The following is a 25,231-nucleotide window of genomic DNA, read 5'->3' as shown; positions in this document are numbered from 1 at the left end:
CTCTCCAGCTAGAAGAGAAAACAGCCTGGACTATTCTCATCAGGGACAACATCTTAAAGAAAATGGCAAGAAATTACATAACACATGTTTATGTTGCATATTTTGAGCTTTAGCAACTTGGATATGCCAAGACACCTGACTGTAGAAAATGGACATACAAACAGACCAACTTTTTTTCTGAGCTTTTGTTGCTGAGGTGGGAAGAAATTCCCTTGCCATCTCCATTTTGAGCCTGGTTTTGAGACATAAACTTCCTCCAGTGACCTGAGACGCAGAGAGAGGTGGCTGCCAAATAACCAAGGAGTGTACTCTGAAAATTCACAATCAGATGGTGACACTCAATGTAAAAGCTGGACAAAGACACAAAGGGCAAAACCCAATATTGTTCTATGAGTCTGCTTGAATCAGTGTGAAAAATCCCCTCACCCGGAGAAGAAAAGACACACATTGCAGAGGAAGAAAATGCAAAGTTCACTGGAAAAGATAAAAGATACCTGAAAATAGATATGGAAAAGCTGCAGGTAAACACGCAAATGCATGAGGCTTCTATTCAGCAAAACACTTAAGGCTACTTTGCACCCACTGAAGCACACGGGGCTCAACCACAGGCTGAAAGGAGAGCACATCTGAAGCACTTCCCTGAAAGGGGATGGACTCTGGAAGCACAGCAATAATTTTTTCTCTCAGTAAACACATTTGACTAGACCTTGTGCTTGCTCTTACGCGCGGTGCCATTAAACCCAGCCGCTTCTTCCTGGGGTGGTGATTGTTGCTGCTGAGCTCTCAAGAAGTTCTCCCAGGACTAATGGCAGAGGAAAGGATGTTTGCAAGGCTGGTCCCTCCCTCTGGAGGCCCAGGTGCCCTGTTTGTGAGGCTTTATTGATCCACCTAAGGCAGGGATTTCACTGAAAACTCCACAGCTCATCACAGCACTACCACTGTTCGTGCCATTACTAACACAGCTACTAAAATATTAATAAAACTCTAGCAGGATTCAAAGGGCTGCGCTGAATTGCTTACAGAGGGACTTCCATGCTGAGAAAAAAATTACAAGCATAACTGGATTTCAATAGTAATTATTTAAACCTATTTATCTTTCACTTGTCCAGCTTTTTTTTTCTTTCCCTTGGCTTGACTGACATTTAGTGTTATTCAGGTATTAAGCAAATTTCCCTTCCCCAGGGAGCCCCAGACTACCTGCCTCAGTTTTAAAGCCACATCACTGCAGGAAGTCCCTCAAGAGGTAGCCGGAGCAGAAAAACACTTTATTTCAAATGTAACTATCTGAAAGACCAAATGACACAAAGGAAGCAGCTGGTTAAGCAAATTGCTCTCTGTAGAAATACTTTTGGACTGTCATATTCGTACCAGTCTTTTCAAATGTCATTGTGTGTGTTTCTGGGAAATTAATTTAAAATCAAATTACTTGTTTCCTGCTTCAGAGGGCATGTGGTCTAAAATATATTATAACTTTAATAAATCAAATTATGCATGTCCAAACCTATACCCTCTGCATAGGAAGGTACTACATACAATTTTTAGTCACACATTAGCACTGATCTGGCCAATAACCACAGAGTTACAGGTATGTCTCTGACAAAAAGTAACACTTTTTAAGGCTTTCCAACAACATTTATCTTTGGAAATAGTTTAATATTCAGGAGAGAATCCAATATGGAAGGCACAATACACACAACTAAGGCACTCAGCCATAAAATGTCCTTTTTTTTTTTTTTAATGCAATGTGCATACAACTTAATACCAAGTAATCTTAATGGCATGATATTGGTTGTAGCACTGGAACAGCAAAAACAATTGTTTCATGTTGAAAGTGCAACACAATCTGAGGTGACGTCTCAAGCTCATTTATGCTGAAAGGTTGTGCACTCAGATTCACTAGAAACCGTGCACTGTAAGAGGACAGACCCTGTAACTCAGCTGATCCGATAAATATTCTAATTGTTAAGCAAATTATTGTGTTAAGCTAGAGTCAAATACCAAACTTACACCAATTCTCTGTTTACTAATCCCTCTGTGTGGTACCAGGACTTAGCAACGCTTTCATAGACTCAACTCCAGGAAATTTGGACCTGGCTTCTTCCCAGAAATCACACTTGTACTAAGTATCCAATGAGTTAATGTTAATTAAAACTGATGAATATATCCTGGCAAAATATTCAATGGGGGCATCACGCACATGTGCTCAGACAAGTATTTGGTTCATCAACGTGTATTTTCAGACTTGTCCTCTGAATTTATAACCTGGGATGAAATGAGTAAGAGAAATAGACTGTTCCAAAGATTCTGGTTATGCAGACTGATCCCAAAAGGAGTGTTAGGGAATCAGCTGAGTTTTTGCAAGCAACCAATGACAGCACTGGTGAGCCATTCTCTTGAGATGTGACAGTCTCACTTCCAGCACACAGCACCTGAAAATCAGCAGGGACCTGTCTGGGGAAAGGTGCCTTTGGTTTATGTTGTTTTACTTTGGGCTGTTTGCTTTTGTTCTTATTCCAGATGATTTGTTCTTCTGGTGGCAACGGCAGCAGGTCTATCTCCTGTACAGCTTCCCACCGTGGGTGGTTTACATAATTTATGTTTAATTTTTGTATCAAGTGCCACGTTGCCAAGGCAATACACATTATGTTAATATTTATCAATTCAGTCGCTTTCTTCATTACTAAAGTAAAAACACTGAATTGTACTAAAACTTTGTGCATGCAAAGGGAGGGTTGGGAGCCCAGGACTGACCTCAGCATGAACCAAAAGTTTGCTCACCTCTGCTCTGACATGGGCCCTAAAAAGAGGTGATCTGCCAACACCATCCCAGTGATTAGCACATGGAGGGGGGTGGACACTGCTGTCCCCTCTCACTCTGCAGGCCAGTTGCAGCACCAGGAAAACAGCTACCAGACTGGAAACAGGGCATAATCTGGGTGACACCTCAAGAGTGCAGGTGCAGGGACCCACGTAGTTGTTAGCTGACACAAATAAATGCAAAGGCTCCACACTGCGTTGTGTGTCTGAAAAGCACAGATCGGCTAATTGTTCCAGGCTCAAAGGGGGATTAGTGCGAATGCCGCTCCTCTGGAAGGAGGACTTGCTGCTGGCAAAACAAGGCAAATACCTGTCATCAGCATGGATTCACTTTATTCCTTCCCTGTGGAAATATCATTTTTTCCATTCTGCGCACACAAATTTAGAAAGAGGATCCCAGGACTTGGCTTTCGGGTGGTGATCGGTTCAAATGGGTTCTCCTGATGCTTCTCTCACTCCCTAGATCATGACCCTGTCTTGTGACATTTGTTCCCTGATTCTCTGGCCCTGGCTGTTGTGAGAAAGATGTGCAAATCCTTTGATAGCAGGAAGCTTCCTGTCCCAAGCAGGTGGGGAGGAAAGAAATGGGAACTGGTTCTGGGGCCCTCCTCCCTTGATATTGCTACTGCAGAGCCAGCGAGCAAAAATGATGTGGATGGATGAAGTTAATTATTTTACTATTTTATGAGAAGGATAAGGGTTTTCCCTTTGTCTGGTGAGACAGTGCAAATGCAAACTGCCTTTTACTCAGACACAATGCAATGGGAATATTTGATGTCATGTATCCACTTCCCACCATACTCCTGCATCCAGCTGCTTCTTTGAAGCCCACTTTTGACACACTAATAGGAATTCAGGGGTGTCTGAGTTCTGCAATCACATTCCAGGAATGGGCTGGTCAGGACATTTCCAGGTACAGACTCAGGAGTGGAGGCTATGCCAGGGGGATCCTCCTTTACCTTGGGATGTTGTCCATCAGAGGAGCAGCAGAATTCTGACAGCAGAAGAATCCATTAATTAATTCATTAATGAGTGATGCTATGACATTGAGTCTCCTCAGGAAATCCAGCTCCTTTAACAGATGACAACACATTTTAACCTGCAAAGTTTCCTATACCCAAATTTTGGATACCATAAGGGGAGGCAGGGTTTTCCTGTATAGTAAACCCAGTTCAGCAGTGTGACAGGGATTGTTGCAACAGGGCTGTTTACTCTGTAAAGTGCTTGTTGATGTTTGTGTTTCTCCTTGCAGACAACTATGGATTTCACAAAACTGCCGTGCCTGGTAGCAATTGGCATCCTTTCTCAGCAACAGTTTGCATCTACTAACTGGCACCCTTCCTCTGCAAAGGAGCCAACAAGTAAATGATGGTGAAAACTGAACTGTTTATATACTACCTCCACATAAGTGGAGAAGCAAGCAGATTGCAGAGCTGCTGAAAGACGGTGAGCTTGCATTACTGCCTTGGTGGCACTTGTTCCGTGTGTAAAGTAAACAGGAGCCTGCAGTCTGCAGAGCTGTCAGGCTGACAACTCTCAGATATGCTGAATTCAGTCTTTCTGAAAAGCCTTGAAAAATCTGAGCTGAAATGGGAGAGAAATAAATAACCACAAACGGGAGAAACGAATCGTTGGTTCTTATTACCAGATCAGATAATTTATGATCCTGGCTCTTCTCTTTCACAAATAAATGTAAATCCTTGTAGCACCAACAAAATCAGTGCATTTATCTTTCTGCATGAAGAAAGATCACCAAATATATCAGGAAAATTCCCTTACTTCCATAATATGAGAAGGGGAAGATTAGTATCACTTATTCTGCTATGAATAAAAGGCTGGAGAGCAGCTGTCAATTTTAAATGTGCACATTTAAGAATCTCTCTAACCTGCTTTGAAGATTTGCTTCTGTAATGCAGAGTTGCCACTACTCAGTTTAATGGGCTATCACAGGAAAACCTGGAGCAATACCACACCAGAGCACGAGGATTATAGCTGAGACACAAAAAGGACTTGTGCTACACTGTGTTCATTTCTAAGAGCATTTCACTGGCCGACTACAACATTTTCAATTCCAATGTAAAGTGTGTCAAGTCCTACCTTAAGCTGACACACACATGTATCATTTAAGTCCTGCACATTTTTCATAGAGGGGACAAAGCCAGGAAAGTCTAAACATAATTATTTGGGACTGGTAATGCCCCCTCCCCATCCTATGCCACTTGGTCCATCATTCCACTTGAGCAGGAACAGCCAGACACCACAGCTTAGTACACTGATTTTTGTTCCATTTTGCAGCATTTATCCACCCCTCCCTGTCATTTCTCTTGTCATTCATCTATGCAAAATCCAGAAAGGGAGTAGTAAAACATCAGAATTAGAAGGTGCTGCTCACATTTGCTCTGTGAATTGATATGCATATTTTTTTTTCACTTTCTTGATGACTCAGCACTGTTATAAAAATCCCAATCACTAACACATATGTAAGAGCCACGTGGACAAAACAGATTAAACACAATAGTCTCTGAGTTCAGAAAGAGCAGAGTTTTTTGCCCAGCCCCTGGGCAGATGATGCCCCCAACCTGGAAGTCTGTAGGTCCCAGGTGATTTTTGTGTGTGCTGTCACCTGTCAGAGTTAAGGGCATGGAAGTCTGAAGTTACACCTATGCAAGTTAAACACAGATCTTATCCTCCTGTTTGACCTAAGAAACACATTTTTTCCCTAAAAAAGTCACAGGGTATTTGTAAGAAAACTCCAGTACCTGCTCTAGAAAAATACTGCATCTGTGAGTACTTAGCTGGATAAAATTATCCAGCCATTACAATTCAGGATGTCCAAGGCTAGGGCTGGCCAGAAACCACAGTTGCTCAGCAGAGGATGTTAACAGCAAAAACTCCCCTGGAACCAGCCTGACCTGGTATTTTCTTCTATTTTGAATAAAGGTGAACTAAAACTTTGCCAGACAAACCTCATCACAGCCACTAACTGCTGGTCTCTGCATGGGTGTTGGATGTTTTGCAAAATGTCATCCCTCAGAAGCAGCAGTTCAGCAGTGTTCCTTCTTGGATTAATCCATACTATTTTAAGCCTTTGAACTCTGGCTGCAGAGGAGCAAGGCACGTTTTTTCTAATGGCTTCTGTCTTCCTGGCCCTAGATCTTTTACCACACTGAGCAACACACTGCCCATAATAAAACAGAAATTCATTATTCCAAGGGTCGACTCTTAAAACTTGTCTGAGAGGAAGAACTTGGCAAAAAGATGGACTGCCAAAGTTAATTTATACTGTTATCAATTCAATAGGCTTAAATAGGCAGTGAAAGCGTTTCATAAGTGTTCATTGTTCAGAGTTCAAGCTAATACCTTCTGCTAAATTGCATTTTGAAGTTTAATCACAATCTACTTTATGTTTCTTTCGGTAATTGGGATTTCTCCACAGTATAATATGAAAACTCAAACTAATGGGCTTCTCTGATGGAAGAAGAATTTTGGAAATTTCAAATTTTGGAAATTTGCCTTGGAGTGCAGTCAGTGCGAGTGCCTGAAATAACCCAGAACCTTTCACCCAATTAAAATGTTAATATTTTGATCATTAAGAAAGTTTCATGTTATTATAGGCAACAGCAACAAAATAATCATTATTTGAAGTGCTATTTTGCAGTGTAATTAATGGGAGCAGTTTTACCCCTCCAACACACACACACTGCCTCACACGGCACGGGAGCTGTTGGGGAACTGGCTGCTGCTCTTTTTGCCCAAAACGCTAAATGTCAGCATTTTCTTTATCAAAGGGAGGAGCAGTGAGAAATGCTCATTTCTGGTCAGCCTTTTGCTCCGGGGAGGGACATGGATCCTGGGAAATGGCATCCAGCACGCTGTGACTGACGGACGCGCAGTCCCGCGGCCGGGCACTTGTCCAAACGCATGTTGTCAACTCTGCTGCGCCTGATTTCGGCTCTTCCCATGCCAGCCTGGCTTTTTCCCCCCTCCTTTCTCTCTCTCCTCCATCAGCTCCCTGTGCTTCCTGCACCTTAGGCATTATGCTGTGGAACAAATATGCCCAGATACATTTGCCTGGCATGGAGAGCTGAATAAGCACCCTAAAACCTCTGTTTGTGGTGTGAGTGCTCCAGTCACGTCAGCAGAGATCTGACACGGGAGTTTCTGCCCCACTCCACTGCCACGAAATAAACACAAGCACCTTTCTACATGCAGAAGCCCAGATGAGGACACAGGTGCTTTAAATCTGCTGCTGGAATTTACAGTCCCATTTCCTTTTTTCTAATGCCCTTGCTGCTATTCTTCTGATGACAATAAATCCAGAAATGTTCTCTTTTATTGCCAAAAATAATTAGCCAATAATTGAGTTCTACACAGTTTTCAGGAAACACAAAGCAAAAGATACGGCTTAAAAAGTGATAAATCCAGGCAAATCGTGTACAGAATAATAAAGAAACCCCCCTGTTATCTTACTTAATGATCAGAAAAATATTGGCCCAAATAAAGGTGACAAGAGGGATGCTGTAAGATTTATTGTGTGCAGCATGCATGTACACACGTGGGCTCACTCTCCTCCCAGTGAGAACTGGGGAGTCATCAGCAGGATTCAATGGTATTTTACCTAGTTATACTCAGAGAGAACGTGTCCTACAGACTGGAACTGCAAACAGGCAGAATATAAATACTATTTGAAAAGGGCATTAGGGTTCCTGACAGCAAAGTATATTTCCTGCAGTAAAAGGCCGAAATTAATGTAGCCTGTCAAATAACCACATGGCTTCATAATATCTCTGATTTATAGGTGTTAGAATTATTCGGAGCATAAGATATTGTCACAAACAATTCTATAACAAAATATTTGTGCACTGGCATTTTTATAGCAATTTTTCAATAATTTCAGCTACACTTACATCAACCTGGAATAATCCCACTGACTTTTACAGAATCCCTTCAGGTTTAGAAGCAGGTTTGTAATGAACAGGAATTGTACAATAAAATTTCCACTGTATACAAAGGAAACAGATGTGGGTCCACATGCAGATGGTGAACTTTCTGTTACCTGAGAAATTTCATTCCTTTTTTTTTTTTCATCTTACAAATGATGCATCATAGCTAAAATAAACTTACAGGCTCCCTGCAGAAATTAGCTGTAGTCCTTGACTCAGTGCTATGAGAAAGCAAAACCATCATACTTTACTGGTCCTTTTTGACCTCAAAATTATGAATCTCTTCCTGGTAGAAACTCAGAAGAAAAGCCATCAGAAACAGTTTCACCTTGTCAAATGAAATGAGTTAGTAATTCTGAAATATATAGGGGGAAGAAGAGAATAAAAGCTCGGGGTTTTGATCCATTTCAGGGCAGTATAGAGACTGCACCAATGGAATAGAGACCAAGGGGCAGCCAGCTCTGTCTTTGATGTGCACAGAGGCAGTTACTCATCTACAGCTGGGAACCTGTTCTCCCTGGGAAATGTGTTTGGTCAAGTCCAGACAAGGGTATATAAGGGGTAGAACTGTCAATTGAGAAAAAAACCCATATGATTGAGAGAGCAAAGTGTGCTCTGGAGCAAAGAATACCATCCAGTGTGCAAAATCCAGGTACTGACCAGCCCTTGGGTCCTCTGTGCAGACCCAGATCCAAACATCCCAAAAATGACCGTAGAGCTGCTGCTGTGCCCAGAGTAGTCTAGGAAAATCCCACTGAGAAAAGCATTTTTTCTAATGGCTTCTGTCTTCCTGGACCTAGATCCACTGAGAAGTGGAGCTGTGCAGGTGGGAAACTAGGAAAGCCTGAGAGGCAGTGAAAAACACAATCCTGCAGGAAATATTCCCTGTCAGGGCAGGGAAAGGCGAGCCCCAGGAGACACAGCAGCAACTCTCTGCAGTTTCAGGATTCCTGGAGCCAGAGGTGAGCCTGAGGCAAGGTCAGTCCTCCTTGGGATGGCACAAAGTGGCTGTGGGGGGAGTGGGGGCACAGCAAGACAAGCCAGGGCTCACGGGGCGTGCGTGCCTGGAGCCCAGGCTGGGCTGGGCAGCCGGGGAGTGCTGGGTCCAGGCAGGCGGGCAGCACTTTGTGGATGACCCAATTAGCCACTGCCTCGGAACAAATCAATAATGGCATCTTCTGGAGACAAGCAGGCAAGTGCTGCTGGCTCGGCAGGGCGCTGCAAGTGCAGGCACAAAGGTGTGATCTCTGAGGAAAATTGGTGTCCAGGCCGGGTTCTGTCACTGCAGAGGGGCTCAGTGTGAGACGTGGCCATGAGCCACAGGACTACTAGCCACTGCAGAGTGGGTTTTCTCCTCAGTGGCATGCTGGGTGGCCATAAATAAGAAGTTTGAGTAAGGCAACATATGTAGTAACTCAATTTAAGGAAGGGCAGAAAGATGTAACGACCCTGCTGGACTGACTCAAATGAGAAGGAAAGGGTAAAGCCATTTCTTTAGGTCGTACAACTAAAATTTCCTGGCTGTAGGAACTCATGGATGAACAGAAGGATCCAGACAGTGAGCCCAAAAACCTGAGTGCCCGGCAAGTCTCTCCTGTTGAAAAGCAGGCTGAGTTAATATTCAGGCAATGCAGACAAAGCTCCACTCAACAAAACCTCACTGAGTCTGTGGTAATAGGTACAAGATAGAGTTAACTGTAAGTGCAGGATATCACATTTTGGGGGCTGATTTAGGACACCCAGCATTACTCATCTGGAACCTCCTTTAGGTCCATTTATCAGGATTCCTCTGAACCAAGAAGTGATGTCACTGTGAAAAAGGCACACACTGTTCTGGGCTACAGCTGTGGGCCACTTGAAAGGGAAGCACAACTAAAGCAGAAGTTTTTGAAGATAAAAGCTTTGCACTTAGATATCTAATCTAAGTAAATGGTACAAATGTAAATGTAAATGGTACAAATTTGTAAATGGTACAAACCCCTCTGATGTCTGAAACTTTCAATGTAGCTAAATTGCAGGAAAGTTGTTGTAGAATCCATTGCATTAGTTGGACTGGACTGTATCCACTTATCTCATCACCTTGCTGTCCCCATAATCTATTTCTTTCTTCTTCAGGGCATTGAAAGGTTATGCCACATATGAAAAATGGTCATAAAGCAATTACAAGACATTCTGTGGAGACTCAAGATGGTAACTTCCACATTTTAATCATCTTGGAAGCCAAAATGAGAACCCAAAAGAACCTTGAGAAGATGCAGCCAGTACATTACTGTGGTTGCTGCTGAGCTCTTGGGAGCTGTTTTCCTGCTGGGAAAACCCATATTTTACACGTCAAAGACGGGGAAAAAAATTGAGAGTTATTCTTTTTCTCATTATGAGGCTAAAATCATTAAATCCTTAAGCAGTCTTGAGGACTGAGAGGGAGAGTCCTCCCCAGCACTACGAACAGGTCAAGGAGAAGGGGTTAGATAAAGACACAAACTAAAATGCTGCAGTGACCAGCAGCAACACACATATCACACAGCAGTGACAAATTAATTTAGCTCAAGGCAGCACTTTATCAGCCTCACTCCCTGTTTCTTGTGCCTGTGCTGACTTTCATTGTTCTGCTTTTCTTTTGGATCCTTTCCCTGTGGGATGTGTGGGCTACAGGTACAGGTACGTGTCCCCTGGCTCTCTGAGCTGGCAGAGCATCTCACTTGCATCTCAGTAATCAAAGGAGATTTGGGAGCCATCAGGTGGGCCCACTCCTTCAAAACCCTCTCAATGACAGTGCCACAAATTGGCAGCTTTCAGGAAGATGGCTGCTGCCAGTGCAAGCTTTGATAATAGAAATGGCAGCTGAAATTTAAACTTAGACATTTCTATTACTCAGAGGAAAATGTGCAGTCACAGAAGGTTTTCTCATCATCTGAAATTTCAAGCTGCTGTGTGCAGTGCTCTGGGGCCCATTTCTCATAGCCACAATGGCTTATTTTAGAGTAGCTTTGTGACTTTCTGGGAAGAACCTGGGAAGTACCCTTTCCGGTACAGGAGCTGTAAGCTGAGATGATCCTCACCCTAAAAGACCCCACTGAGATCAATAACTTTGTGGTTCTGCCCAAGACCAGCATTCCTTTAGCCTCTCTCTTTTAGACTGGACAACTCAGACAGATGGAAGCACAGGATATCTGGTCTGGGATCTTTATCTGACAGAGAATTTGTAAAGAGTGTGTAAGAGTTGTGTAGGTTTACTAGCTATGCACTGCAGAGGCATTCATCCACATTATCCCTTTTTATGCATCTCCTGTCACCTCCTCTTCCATGCTCCAAAATCCACTTGCAGGAGGAGGAAAACACGTTCTGGCAAAGCTGCCAAAGGGCTGCTCAATTCCAGGTCAGCCAACAACTTTAAAGGGAAGCAGGGTACTTTGTCTTCTCCTCAGAAGTAAATGTACATTTACACATTCCCTTTGTACATACTAAAATATTGAAATATGTAAAAATATGGATTGTAATTAGGGGGAAGTTGGAATAGATTTGAATGCTTAGCATACCCTTGGCATTTCTTGTTTGGTTTCTGCGTGATGCCCTCTGCACAAAATGATACTTCACCCTAATTGTGCCCTCTCAGTGCAATCATGTAAATTTTGCTCTTGTTCATGTTGTTCTTCCTTTGGGAGCTCTAATCTGGTTATCCTGGACATCCTGGAGGGGAGGAGGTAAGGACACCCATGGAGCTGGGGCTTGCAGGATTAAAGTTTCTGGCTGTGAGTGAGGAAGTTTACTCCCCACAGTCCCAGAGGGATGTCCTTGATAAAAGGGTGAGCCCACTGTAAAGTCCCACAACTCAATATCCAAGGAATTGGGATTTCATATCAGCTTTCAGATATGATAATTTCTCCTGCAGTAACCCACATGTGGATCAAGAGAATTTGTCTCTGAGTCCAGAGATCACACATCTTTGCAATGGGCACCAGTAAAAATGACAGATCCTTGAATTTGTTGGCATCTGCTTCTCATGGCTCTGCTCCTTTTGGAGATATTTACAGCTGTGCAAATTTATTAGGGTTTTGCAGAAAAGCAAATGCAAAGCTCATCACACAATTATAATTTCTGCTGTTAAGCTTCTTCCTATTTTTGTTTATTTATTATGCCAATGTATTTTGAGTTTTTGAGTCGGAACAGCCTTGTACACACTCATTTTCCCCTCTAGGAATTTGTTAAAATTGCTTTCTGGATATATGAACTCTCTGCTTATTTGGACCTTTCCAGCAGTAGACCCCTCAGACCTGCAGATAAAAACTGCAAACCATTGATCAGGGCTCTGCACAGGGGAGCAGCAGTGACCTGCAGCAGCTGTTTGTCCAAGCCTGGAAAGCACCAGTGACAAAGCTAATTAATGCATTTCTCAACTCCATGCCTTCTGTTTAATGCACATGCCAGCAGTGAACCACATTATTTCACTGCAATCCAAATATCTCGTGGTAATGTGACAATGCTCCTCTGATGTTTGTTGAGAATTTCATTAATAGATACAGTGGGAAAGCAGAATCTTGGTTTGCTTCTCCTACTGGGTTTTGTTTCCTCCTATTTTGTTTCACTCTGAATCCCCAATATTTCTATTACATGTGATGATGACGTTTCAATACTGTTGAAACTATTAGGAGTTTTCTTAATATTTCCAAATCAGCTTTTATCCATAATATTGTTTCAGTGAAATGCCTCTTTTTCTTTATCACCTCTTTCTCTCATGACTCTAATATATCTTACTAAAGCTCTAATTCCACATTTGCAGTATAAAATGATGGTAATCTATTTCTTCCACTAATTTACGCACACAGTGCAGCTAAAGAGAAATCTGCATTTCTACACTTTTAAAGCACATTAAGACATAAAAGTCCCAAGCCCTCCGTGCCCTATGCTGGGATTCATCCTGCAATTGTGAATGTTACTGTTTATCTTGAGAGAGGAATGACACAGTGGTGCAACACACACCCCTGAGCATGCACAGGCACACACTTCCAGAGCTCAAAATTGCAAAAAACTCTTGCTTTCAGTGTGAAGAAAAAAAATCTGAGAGTGTTTGAGATTGTTACCATCTGTCAGACACAGCAGAAAGGGGTGGGTATCTTTAAAGACCAAAGAGAAAAAAGAATCACCAAACACAGAATTCTATAATTAAACATATTATACACTATTATCCACATATACACTAGGCAATATTTACAGATCACCTGACACTAAGGAACAGCCCTGGTTTAAGCTGGGATAAAGTTACTTTTCTTTCCAGTAGCTGGTATAGGGGCGTGTTTTGGATTGAGAATGAGAAGAAATGCTCAGTATATAAATTAGGGGAAAATCTGGCCAGGGGTCACTGCTTGGGAGCTGCCTGGGCATTGATCAAAAAGTGTGAGCAAATGTCTTGGGCACCACTTGTTTTGCATATTCTAGTTCCACTATTATTATTAATATATCTTTCTTTTCTTTCCTATTAAACTCTCTTTATCTCAATTCATTTTTTTCCAGTTCTCTTCTTCATCTGCTGCATTCCTATTTCACTTTTCAAATGTTCTCTGCTTGTTGGTTCAAATACAGCCAGGGAATAGAGAAGGACTTCAAAGAGAAAAACTAGATATTATTCATACTACCACACTGATCCACAGATCATTTCAATAAAATAGTCCCTAAACAGACACAAAAAACCCACCCTAAAGGTGTTTACCAAAAACTGAAGACTTCTCTTTTTGTTACCTAGGTTTCTGTTTGGACAGTGGAGCTTGTGATTAGGTTTTCTGACCTCTTGCTGTTCCACTCCCCAGTGAGATGATCACTGTGAAAGACTTTTTGGTGATGCACTGACACTAAGGAGATTTACACAGCACAGCAGCAGAAATTAACCTTAAGCAGCTGATTTGTGCCCAGCTCCTGACACAGAATCCTTCCTTGGAGCTTTTTTAGGAGTCCTTCCTTCTCTAACAACTCTTTTGTTTTCAAACTTTCTTCCCCTCAACCATGAGATCGAGGATCCCTCCTGACAGCTGGATCTGAAGCAGGAGCTTTGATCCAGTGCCTGCTGAACTCCACTGGTTTCAGGCAGCATCAGAAGGTGCTGGATCAAGGCTGGAGTGTCTGGAAAACATTAACTAGATATGGTGTGTGGAGCTAAGTGATAAAGCTGGTAGAAAAGGGAGAGGAGGAGAAGGAGACAAAGAAAAACATTCCCATGAAGATGTTTCTTCTTCATTTCTTACAACACTTCAAACTGCACAGGATTTTTCAGCCTTTAATACTGAGTGCTCTGGAAAAAAATGGAAATCTGCCATGTCACACCAAAGAGGAGGTGAGTAACTTTTTCTTGTCAGAATACAAATCATAACACATCTCTCTTTTTCTGGTGCCTTGTCATATCATCCTCTGTCTTATTGTATTTTAAAGAGAACTACCTGGCCCTCAATTCTTGTTGCACAAATCAAACCAAGACAGAGTCCATTTTGAGAAAAATCCTCCACTAACCTAAGATTTGTTCTGTAGCATTCCCATGATTCAGCTGAAAGGCAAAAGAACCAGTCTGCTGTGTGAGAAAGGATTTGATTGCTCTGGTTAGAAGAATTAATCTAGACAAGCGCAAAGAATACAAAGAAAGGAAATTTCTCTTGTTGGAAACTGAATTTTGCTCTTGGATATGCATCTGTAACTTCTTCTGAAGTTAGCAGCATATCAAAGGCAGGATTAGGCCACAGGACATTTGCATCACTAGCCATGGATCCAGACCAAGGGTGGGAATAGAGGGCATTTAATAAGCTGAAATTAACAAATATTTTAATTGCCTACCTGCTCCATTTCCGTAAAGGTGCTCTGCTCCTCATCCTCCTCCTCGATATCCGACTCACCCATGGCAATAGGAACACAAATGGACAGGTCAGGATTGGTCATGAAATCATCATCCGTAATTGCTGGGTGCTTCTCTCCGCTTTTATTCACTCCATCCTCAGCACGGCTCTCCTTGTGGTTCTCCACGTCTTTGCCCAGCTCAGCGGTGCCGTGGCTGTTCACGCAGTTGTTGAGGGCTCCTGGGTTCTGGGCAGCGAGTTTCATCATGGCCTTCTTCTCAGCCGTGGTCTTGGGGTGCCGGAGGACGTTGCAGCAGAAGGTCCAGGCGGCTTTTTTGGCGTACTGCAGGCCCCTGTTGATGCGGGCGAAGGCGAGCTGCAGGTTGTTCATCTCGCCATCCTCGTCCGGGGCCGAGAGGTTGTCGGCGCTGAAGGAGCTCAGCAGCAAGGCAAGGAACAGGTTGAGCACCTGAAAGGAGTGGAGGCAAAAGGAAATCGGTGAACTTTAAATGTGGGGGGCATGTGTTTGTGTGGAAGAGGTTTTACAGCGACTTCTGTGGGCCAGAGAGAAGTTTGATTAGAGGATCCGTGTTTAAACCTGAAAGAATTTTCTGCCAGGGTCATTGTCATAGAAACCAAGAAAGAAAGAAGAATAAATAAGAGAAACCTGAAACTGCCTATTTCAATAAGCACTTTGTCTTTCGTGACCAATGAGTAAAGTTTCTTAGTGAACTAAAAAAACTCATGAGTAAACTCGTGAGTTTTGTAAGAATGTATAAAAAGCACGCATGCTGTAATAATAACAGGTTTGAAGCCTTCTGAAAATTGAATGTGTTGCTTTGTGTTGTGACTGTCCCAACTAAGACATGTTTCATCCTAGAAACAGGAGGGTCTGAGTTTCATCTCATCTAGCCCCATCATGGAAATCCCTCTAATTACAGGTGGTTTCATCAGGAAAAGGAGTCTGCAGGCATTTTCAAACACATTGACCTCAGGTGCAAAAGTTTAGCATGGACAATAACACAAACTGACATTTTCTTCCTCCCTCTCCACCCTCAACATCCCAAACCATGTAAAATAAAACGTAAAACTCAGAAATACGATAAAAAAAAAACCAACCCAAAACCCAAAAAGCTCTGGGAAGACCTCACTGTGGCCTTTCAGTGCTTAAACAGGGTCTATAGGAAAAATGGGGACAAACTTTCTTGTAGGATTGTTGTAATGGGACAAGGGGAAACAGCTTTAAACTAAAAGAGGGGAGTCTCAGACTAGATTTAGGGAAGAAATTTTTGAAGATGAGGATGGTGAGGAACAGGTTCCCATCACTGGAAGCATTCAAAGTCAGGTTAGATGGGGCTCTGAACAGCCTGATCTAGCTAAAAATGTCCCTGCTCACTGCAGGGGTTTGGACTAGGTGCCCTTTTAAAGGTCCTTTCCAACCCAAATTCTTCTATGATTCTATGACAATGATGTACATAGGCAAGGGACTTCAACCACATTGTACATTTGGAAACATTTCTAAACATTTGTATGCATTTTCACAGACAGTCTTGTTTTAAATGTCCTCTGGGCCATGAAGGAAATCTATTGTGACTGTGAATAAACACCTCTGAAGTCATATAGCTTCAAAAACTTCTGCCTCCAGGCTAAAACAAGCCATCACAACCAGATTACTGTGGCCAAATCTGAGCAAGACTCAATCCCAAAGCAGGCTTGGTCCTGAAAATGCTGTTACTAGTCAGGAAAAAAAAAAAGCTATTTAAAGATTTTCTGAGGTGTACGAAAAGATCCAAACTGAACTTGAGGTTGTGTGTTACCTTCCTCTTGTTCTTGCCACTTCAGAACTCTCTACTTTTGCTGGCAGTGTGTGGCAAAAGTAGACACAACTAGGCATTTAAGTGACATATATTTAATGGTTTAAACCTCTTTTTACACCCCTGCCCCAAATAAATACCATTATATCCAATAAATAAAGCCAGTTTCTTCACAAAGGCCATCCCCAGTAATATATCTCACAGGCTGGTCACCAGCTGCTGTATAGTGAACATTACATCTGCTCATGGTCTGAGAAGAAGTAAATTACAGCTTTTGTGCTGGATTTATCAGGGCAAAAAGCTCACACTGGAGGTGGATGCTTGGGATGACAGGAACAGGGCAAAGGTGACTCAAACCAATATCTGCTAAAATATATTTACCCCAAAACAAACCAATCCCAAATTGCCTGGTATCAACTCAACTGCTGCCTGTGCCAAGTGGGTGGGTGACAGCTCTGGGTACCAGCAAGGAGAGGTCAGTGCTGCAGCCCTCCTGCCATTTACAGCAATAAAATGGACTTTGTGCAGGTATTTTCTCTGTGATCTCTTAATGCTACCAGATATACCTGTAAGCCTCCTAACTTCTCTCTTTCTGATAGTACTTTAAGTGGATAACACCTGCTAGACCAACATAAACAGCATAAAAAGTACTTCTATTGAACTGGGCCTTACCAAAGAACCACTATCTTCTGCTATCATCCCCTTACCCTGTTCCCTCTTACTTCAAATATTCAGAATATATGGGATAGAATTCTGAAAACCTGGTCCTAATCACTCTGATGGCACTGTGTTTGAAGTGCCCTGTCAGTGCTGTTTTGTAAAGTGCCCTTTGCAATCACTGTGACTGAAAACAAAAGCAGCTGGTGGCACAGCAGATGCCCCTGTCCATTATGAACCACTGAATAAACCATTGCTGCCCCAGCACTGCCCTGCTCTAAAGTTAAGTGAGATTAAAGGTAATTGTTTCTTAGCTGGCCCACCACACTGAGAGCTTGTGTGGGTCTCCTCATCCCTGTGGTGGCCTGGTGGGAATCAATTTTTCCTTTCACACCCCACTCGCAGGTACTGCGGGTGATGCTGTGTGAAACCAGAGCAGTGGATGTGCAGCCAAGCAGGTGGGAGCCCACCAGGGAAGGAGGCACTGACAGATCCCCTTTAGCCATTTTCAACCCAGTTTGACAGCAGGATGAGAGATAACCACACTGCTACAAGTGTCCTGAAAATAAGCATGTGTGCATGTAAGAGGGAGCAGCTGGAGGAAGGGAGGGGATAAAGGAATCCAGAATAAAAATCTTGTGGACTGCATAGGTACAACTCATTTACCTTAACAGAGGTGTGTGCTGATGCTGGAGGGTATCTGAGATGCCTGCACCAGACCTACAGGAGGTCTGTGTCCTCCCAGATCTCCAGGCTGCCATCCAACCATGACATCCCATGTGTTGCAGACTGGCCAAATTTAGGGGACTGAATTGCTCATCAAGGATGGCAGCTGCCTCCAGCCTTAGACACCAAACCCTGAGGGTCTAATGGTGCACCTAAGCCTCATTTCAATCAAAAATTCATCTTGTGGACAACAGAGACTGACCAAGCACAGGTGACCAAGCCAGGGCTACGTGCATCTGCAAATATGTCTCATGCCAGCTGACCCTTCCATGCCCAGGTCACCCTCAGGCCATTGCCCAGAAGGTCACGCTGTTCTGGGAGATCTCTGTCCAGCTGGAGGCCAGGAGGGACACCTTGCAGTATCCCCAGAGGTCCCCAGGCAAACCTGAATAAAGCCCTAGACCTCTGTAGAGTAGTGGTAGCCCAGATATTTCCATACATTAATATCTCCTTATATGCCCGGGAATTTCATTATCTGAAGCTGAATTTCATCCTTTTCTTCATTAACTGCTGCTCACTAAAGGTTTGGAACATCTTGATTCACTTTTCTATATTCATTTCAGACATGAAGCTACATATATACATTAGATATGTTTGTCTAGATACACCTGCAGGTAAATGTAATAGGTGGTAGCATTCTCAGTGGTGTTATTTACCATGGATTATTAAAGCAATCTTATTTTCTTCCCAGAAATGCAGCTGACATTTTGCACAAAGAACCATTTGCATTTCATGCTTTTAGCCAAAAATAAATCTCAAATATCAAATGCTTTCTTCATGAGCAGGTAACCTCAGAGTTGCATTGCTGGGCATTCAAACAGAATGAACTGCTGAATAAGCACTTTATGTTTACTTATTCCCACATTTCATTGTACACTGCATTTTCCAGAAAAAAATATATGCCTAACCCATGACACACAACATTTCCTGTAAAAGGTTACTAATAATACCCAGTCCTCCTGGCTGCTAACACAGTGCTTTCAGTTCAAGTAAAAGCAAACTAAAGATTACCTCAGTTTCCAAAAGCAATGGCAGAGTTCTATGTCCACATGGATCCCCTTAAAAAGAAATCTGCTTTCCAGTGACACTGAACTGCCAGACTGTAAAAGCAGGTCGCTTTTTTGAGGTTGGGAATCAAATGACAGATGCACTCAAAGAACCCCAAATTCTTTTAGTATAATTATGTTAAGCTTTTAGCCTAATGACAATCCAGCATGCTTTTGTTGACCTTCTCACTTGTAATGCCTTTTCCAAAGCTCGTGACTCTGGCTGTGCCAGTATAAGGCACAAATGATCAGATTGATCCAGCCTCATGTCAGGTGCCTCCCTGAGGTGCTTAAGCTGGAGTTTTCCCAGAATGTCTGTAGACAATGGAGACAGTCTGGCATCCCAGGGGATGTTGAGGAATGAGCAGTGCCCACCAAAGACAAAGCAAACTTGGATTTTGTATCTCAGAGCTGGATTAAAGGTAGATGCAGGTCAAATAAGCCACATGGAATCACAGAGTATCTCAAGCTGGAAGGACCCATAGAATCATCAAGTCCAGCTCCCTGCATGCCTATCTAAAACTAAATCACATGACTAAAACCATTGTCCATTGTCACACTCAGCAGCCCATCTTGGTGACAATCACACTCCAGGACAGTGGTGACCAGCCTTTACAACCAGGCAGCTTTCCCCAGGGCAGGGGGAGCTCAGGGTGTTCCAGCCCCAGCCCAAAGAGCAGCACAGGGTGACAAGCCAGGCACTGTGCAAGGTGCTGCACCAGTTCTGTGCTGGCAGCACAGAGTGAAAAGTGAAAAGCACAGGGGTCTGGAGCTGGGAGGCTGATTCCAAGCTCCCCATCCATGGGAGGGAAACAGGCTGCTGGAAGCACCCATCCTCCCCAAAAAGCTCCAGGCAGGGAGACACATGTGCTGCTGTGGTAGGCTGCAGTCTGGATATCTCAGCTCCTTTTGTGTCAACACAGTGCAAAATCAGACAATTTCTATTCAGACGACACCTTCTCATCAAATCCTGTTTGAAGATGTATCTGCAAAGCACTGCTGCTGAAGTTAGAATACTTTTGGAATGAAAGCATGAGGCTACTTCTTCCTTTCCCTTCCACCTTTTTGTTTGCCTTGATTTGGCAAAAGTGGAGCAATATAAATCTTTATGTATTTAACCTTCCATCTGTCATTCAGTCAGACAGTGTGCAGGCCTCTTGAGCTCCTGTGAATTGACTCAGCACTGCATTCACTGCCCTGGACCCTCACTGGTGTCACCCAGCAGGAGGGGAAGGGATTTTACACCTTGTTTCCCTGGGGAAGAGAAATCTCCAAGCAGGTTTTGCTGTAACAACAAGGTCCAGAGCAGAAAACACCCCCATCAGTGAAATCTGCCATGCAAAAAGGAAGCCATTAATCCAAACTGAAACCCTGTGACAGCTCATTGTCACTTCTGTCACTCAGCTGCATAGGAAAGGCCAGACAGTGCATGTGAAGTACCTGCCAGGATCATCAGCTACTCATTTAATACTTTTTTCAGCTACCCATTCAATATTTTTTATTGTGGATAAAACAGGGCCCCTCTACCTGCAGTTCCTGGTAGATACAGACCAGCAAGAAGCTCTTCAGGCACTCTCTGACCAGTGAAAATATCTGATTTTCTTCCTGTTCATGGATGGCAGTGGACATCTGCACTGTTCTTTGGCTAGCACAGATGGGAGAGATGCAGTTTGTTCTTTGGAGACCTTCTAGCAAGCCTAACAAAACAGGTGCCAATTATTATATTTCTGTTTACTGCAGCAGAATCCACTAAGCTGCAAAGAAAAACTGCTCAGAAAGGGGATTTCCTTGCACTAAGTGTTGGATCTAAGTTAGAGATCTGCAGTGATAGGTCAGTAATGTAGTCAGTCTCTCTGGAGGATTATTTCCTTCCTTGGAAGTGTATTTTCCAATCCTTTGTACATTTTCATCCCAGGGCAAAGTCTACTAAGAGAGAGTATTCCTACAAAAAGCAATTTACATGATCAGTTATTTTCTATATTCCCTTCCTATTCTTTCAGCTATTTGTGTTTGGATAAGAAGCTTATATCCTCCCAGCCCAGTCTCCCTTTATCCTGCAGTCAATCTCATAATCCCATTCTTCTGATATCTTAGTTTCTCGCTGTCAAAATGATCATGATACCACAAGATTGGCAAGAGGTCCCTGCGGCCTGGGGGAGGGAGAGCACAGGTTGGAGCACCATCAATCTCCTTCCTTTTTCTTGCCCAAGACCAGCTAGGAAAGCACATGGAAATGGGGATATTAATTTCTTGTCTTGCAACCACACAACTTCCCACGTGGAAAGTGTTTGAACCCACGAGCAGGACGGGAGCTGCAGGTGGGAGGGTTGTGGGGCACTGCAGCACCACTGTAACACCAATTCTTCCAACAGGAACATTTTTCTCATCTGTTCTGTATCAGTCTCACCCTTATTAGGTGAAAGAACTGGTTTGTCTGTTTAAATGTAAGAAAATGAATTTTAATAAGAGCTAGGCAGCAAATACAGTCTTATTTCCCAAGTAAAATTTCTGAACTACTTCATGATGGTAATAAGAGTGGATGTTCTCCTTAGGAAAGAAAAAAATGTAAATAATATGATAAGAATAATTATTTCATATGCAAAAAGTGGCTGTAATTTCAGAGATTTCATGTGAATGATTTCTATTTACCCAGAAAAGGGAGAGAACAAGGCTGAATTTTACCTCTGGCCTATGAAGAACAAGTAGGGGGGATGATGCAGCTTCAGCCACCTTCAGGAATGGGGTGAGTTGAGGGTGTTCCCCCTACCCTGAATGGTTTTGTGGTATTTACAATACAGCTGGGGGTTTTACTGACCATTCTTCTCTTCAGGTACTGAACTTTATGTTTCCCTGCAGTTTTGGTGTGTCTGGTGCAGCTGTTTGTCTCTGAGCAGTGCAGAGAAGTGATGCTGGATGCCAGCTGTGCTCGCCTGCGTCTGATGGGGTGGGGAATGATCACCCAATTTCTCACTGCAGAGTTTAAAGGGGTACCTGTAATTACTGGGGCAGATTCCTCAGCCCTGTTCTCTTCACTTTGCACAGGAGGGACCAACCTCTGCCTCTCCTCATGCCCAGGTCCTGCAGCACCCCCCAAGCTGGAAGAGCGAGGTGCCTGTGTCCTTGTCACTTGAAACACAGCCCTGGAAACATCAATCTGAGGTAACCTGTGCATGTTTCCAAGACTTTTTAATTTGTTATTCACCTACGCGCTTATAACTCTACAGACAAATTGTACCACTCCAAATCTGGTCAAGAACTATTGAATTTGGATTTCTTTTGTAGCTGATGGCTTTCAGTGTTTTTTTTTTTTTTTTCCTAAGTATGTTCCTTAGAAGTATTAGAAGATGAGTCTTTGGAAACCAAGTGTTTTCTGATCTGAAATTCCAAGTCTCCAAATGTTATATGTGAGGAGGGAGAGATGATGAGTGGAGTCAGATAAATTCTTCCCACTACTGGAGCCACAGCATAAAAACAAACATGTTCCTGCAGGTTTTTCATCACATATCAAAACAACATTAATTCACCAGAGTAGCAAGGACTCCATCAGAGCTGCTGTGGACTTCTCAAACCACTGTCAGATAAAATGTGCTGCAAGACAAGTCCAGTTGAAAACTTCTCACAGCAAAACCAGCTGTGTTTGTGATGTTAAAGGCTCAAGGTACCCCAAAAACACCAGGGAAACTATGGAAAGTTTATTATTTGCAAACCAAGAGACAATTACCCTTCTGCTAAATCAACAAAAGAGTTTGGCTGTCCTGCTGAGGAGGATGTCAGGACAATCAGACAGCAAGACAGACTGCACAGTCTGGGGAGTCTTTGCTACTGCTGCTCCCTGCAAGGAGTGATGATCAGTGAGAAACACCTGCATTACCCTGGAATATTTTCACTGGCTGCATCAAATAACAGCTGCTCTACCAATTATACAATGACTAGATATAAGAAAAAACCCTCTAATTTTGGATGCTTAAGCTCTGCAGTTTCTACCTGAACACCACACCAAGCCTAACCCTAGGGGGCTCATGTGGAGGACACTGCCCAGTCCAGGCAGAGTGGGATCCCTGGAGTCATCCTTTTACAATTCAGATCCTGACATCCTTTTACAATTCAGATCCTACACCTCCACAGAGAGGGGGACACTCAGTTGTGACCAAGGACTGTGCTAAGTTTTGCCCTCAGTCATCTCAAGGCCATCGTGCCCCCTGGGCAGTCAGGACTGGAGATCAAGAGGTAATTCTCATTCACACATGGCAGAAAACAGCTGGGGAAAGGTAAGCCACAGACAACCAAAAGGATAAAAACCCCACACGTAAACAGAGTAAAATTGAAAGAAAACCAGTGATAATGGACAAAGTAAGTCATAGCTCCCTGTAGCCAATATATTACAACTAAGGAAAAGTAGCATGAGGGTAGGCCCAGAGGTTCAAAAATTAAATCAGACAGTCAAGAAAGAATCAATATTATCTTTCCCCCGCTTTTTTTTCATTTCAGGAAGAACATGGTTTCCTTTAAAAATCTTCCTTTCTAATCCATTTCCCATGTTTAATATTATAATTTGGGTTCAATCACAAAATCACCCTTTCCTATTAAGTGAAATGTGAAAAGGATACCTCTACAGTGAATTTGGGAGGTGTAAGGAGGTTCTGATTTGGTGCATTTTCCAAGTGCAGATTCCTGGAAGGGCAGAACAAAGTGACAGAGCTGCCTGCCAGCCAGGAGGCCTTCTTTCAGAAAAGCTCCAGAATAGATTTCTGCCAGTAATTTTGCACAGTATGAAATCCCCTGCCTTCACAGCACGTGGCTAGGCTTGTGGTTTTCACAGACCTCTGCTGGAGAAGCCCCATGACTCAGAAGTGGGACAAACCCCCACATTTCATTCAAGAAATGGGAGGATTTAGCAGCAGTGGTGCCAGCTACATCTCCAAAATGAAAGCCATGCCCTGCAAGGTGGGAGGTGCTGACACACACACCTCACTGCTGTCCTAAAAAGTGACCCATTTCATCTGCCAGCACCTTCTCCTGTGTCCCAGAGTGTCCTCAGTGGTCAGCCTTGGGTCTCTGGCTCAGCTGTGGCTAATTCTTAATGCTTCCGAAATTCCCAGGGAGATGTCCATGGGTAAGAAAATAAAGAGGAGGATGTCCTTATCCTACAGAATAAAGCTGGCTCTGAGCTGTGCTTTTCAGAGAAATATTACTAGAAACACAAAAAAAAACCCCACTCCAAGGAGGATTGGCTACCAGCATCCTTCAATCCAAATCCGTGCTCCACCACATGATCAAAGCAAGCTCATCGTTCCAGGCAAGATGACCACATCTCTGACTCCCTTCTTATATCAGAAAACAGAAAGGCACTTTGCTGATGTGGAATGAGATGATCTTCAAGGGCCCTTCCAACATAAATCACTCTTTGTTTCTAGGACAATGAAGCCCAGAACTAAGCAAAATGGAAGAAAACATATTTCAGGTAGAAGATAATTAAAGGAATGACAGATTTGGTTCTAGTAATATTTAGAACTAATTTAAATGTGAGTCTGGTTAAGAATGACCCAAACAAAACAGGAAAAAAAAATAACACATGAATCTGGAGTCAAGGAAATAGAACAAAAGGGACTTAAAAAGTAGCAAAGAAACAAATATTATAAGAGAGATGAAAAATCAATAGGTTTGGTTCTCCTTTCCCTTGTATTGTTTGCAGTAATATAAAATTTATGGAATAGATCTATATCTATTGGAGATTCTCCTCAGTAAGTGTGGGTCAGTCAGTTTATTGAATTTTGAGAAGTTTAACACAGTAAGACACAGATGAGTGGAATTTCAGAAAAATGAAGAGATGTGGAATGGTAGCAGGAGACCAAAGGCAGGACCCCTTTGCAGGAATTTCTTACTGTTCAATAACACCTCAAAAGGCAGGAAATTGGCATCTGATCCTGTGTACTACATTTATTTTCCAAATGCATTATTCAGCATTTTTCCTTGGGAAGCCACAGACAGTGTTGCCAAATATGTGCTGGGTGGAGAAATCCAGATATGAATGTGCACTGTACATGAAAAGACAAATTCCAGTGTCTCTTAAATATCATACACCTGCTAAGAAGGTTAAGTCTGTCATGACTCACTGGTTGTTTCACATATTCTTTTTAACAAGATATTTCTAGAGGCAACTGTTGGAATGAACAGCTCACTGCTTATTTTTGGTGAAGGAAAAAAAGTATTTGTAAGAGGGTTGTTTGTTTTTTGGTTTGTTTTTTTTTTTTTTTTTTAGTATAAGATGTTTAGGAGTAATGAATAATGTATGAATTTTGTACCACCTGGTCTATTTTAGCATTAAAAACTTGCCTTTCCCTCAGCACATGTTAGGAATAATTCTGTTGTCATTACCCTTTCAATGACATCCAGACAACTCACACTGTGACATTAAT

At 42.8% G+C, this 25,231-nt stretch overlaps 1 protein-coding gene across 8 annotated transcripts in view; it reads right to left on the bottom strand.

Moving 5' to 3' along the window:
* Window positions 1–25,231, bottom strand: part of LOC135304434 (sodium channel protein type 5 subunit alpha-like) — a 208,867-nt gene that overhangs the window by 56,725 nt on the left and 126,911 nt on the right. For all 8 annotated transcript variants that reach the window (XM_064426839.1, XM_064427086.1, XM_064426923.1 and 5 more), the window contains one exon: window positions 14,574–15,041. In XM_064426839.1, the coding sequence (XP_064282909.1) occupies window positions 14,574–15,041 (468 nt within the window). The remainder of the gene's footprint in view (window positions 1–14,573; window positions 15,042–25,231) is intronic.

Source organism: Passer domesticus, chromosome 1 (genome assembly GCF_036417665.1).
Source record: "Passer domesticus isolate bPasDom1 chromosome 1, bPasDom1.hap1, whole genome shotgun sequence".
In the NCBI taxonomy this organism is placed as follows: Eukaryota; Metazoa; Chordata; class Aves; order Passeriformes; family Passeridae; genus Passer; species Passer domesticus.
Note: the sequence above shows the minus strand (reverse complement) of the source record. Positions and strands in the feature narration are given on the sequence as shown.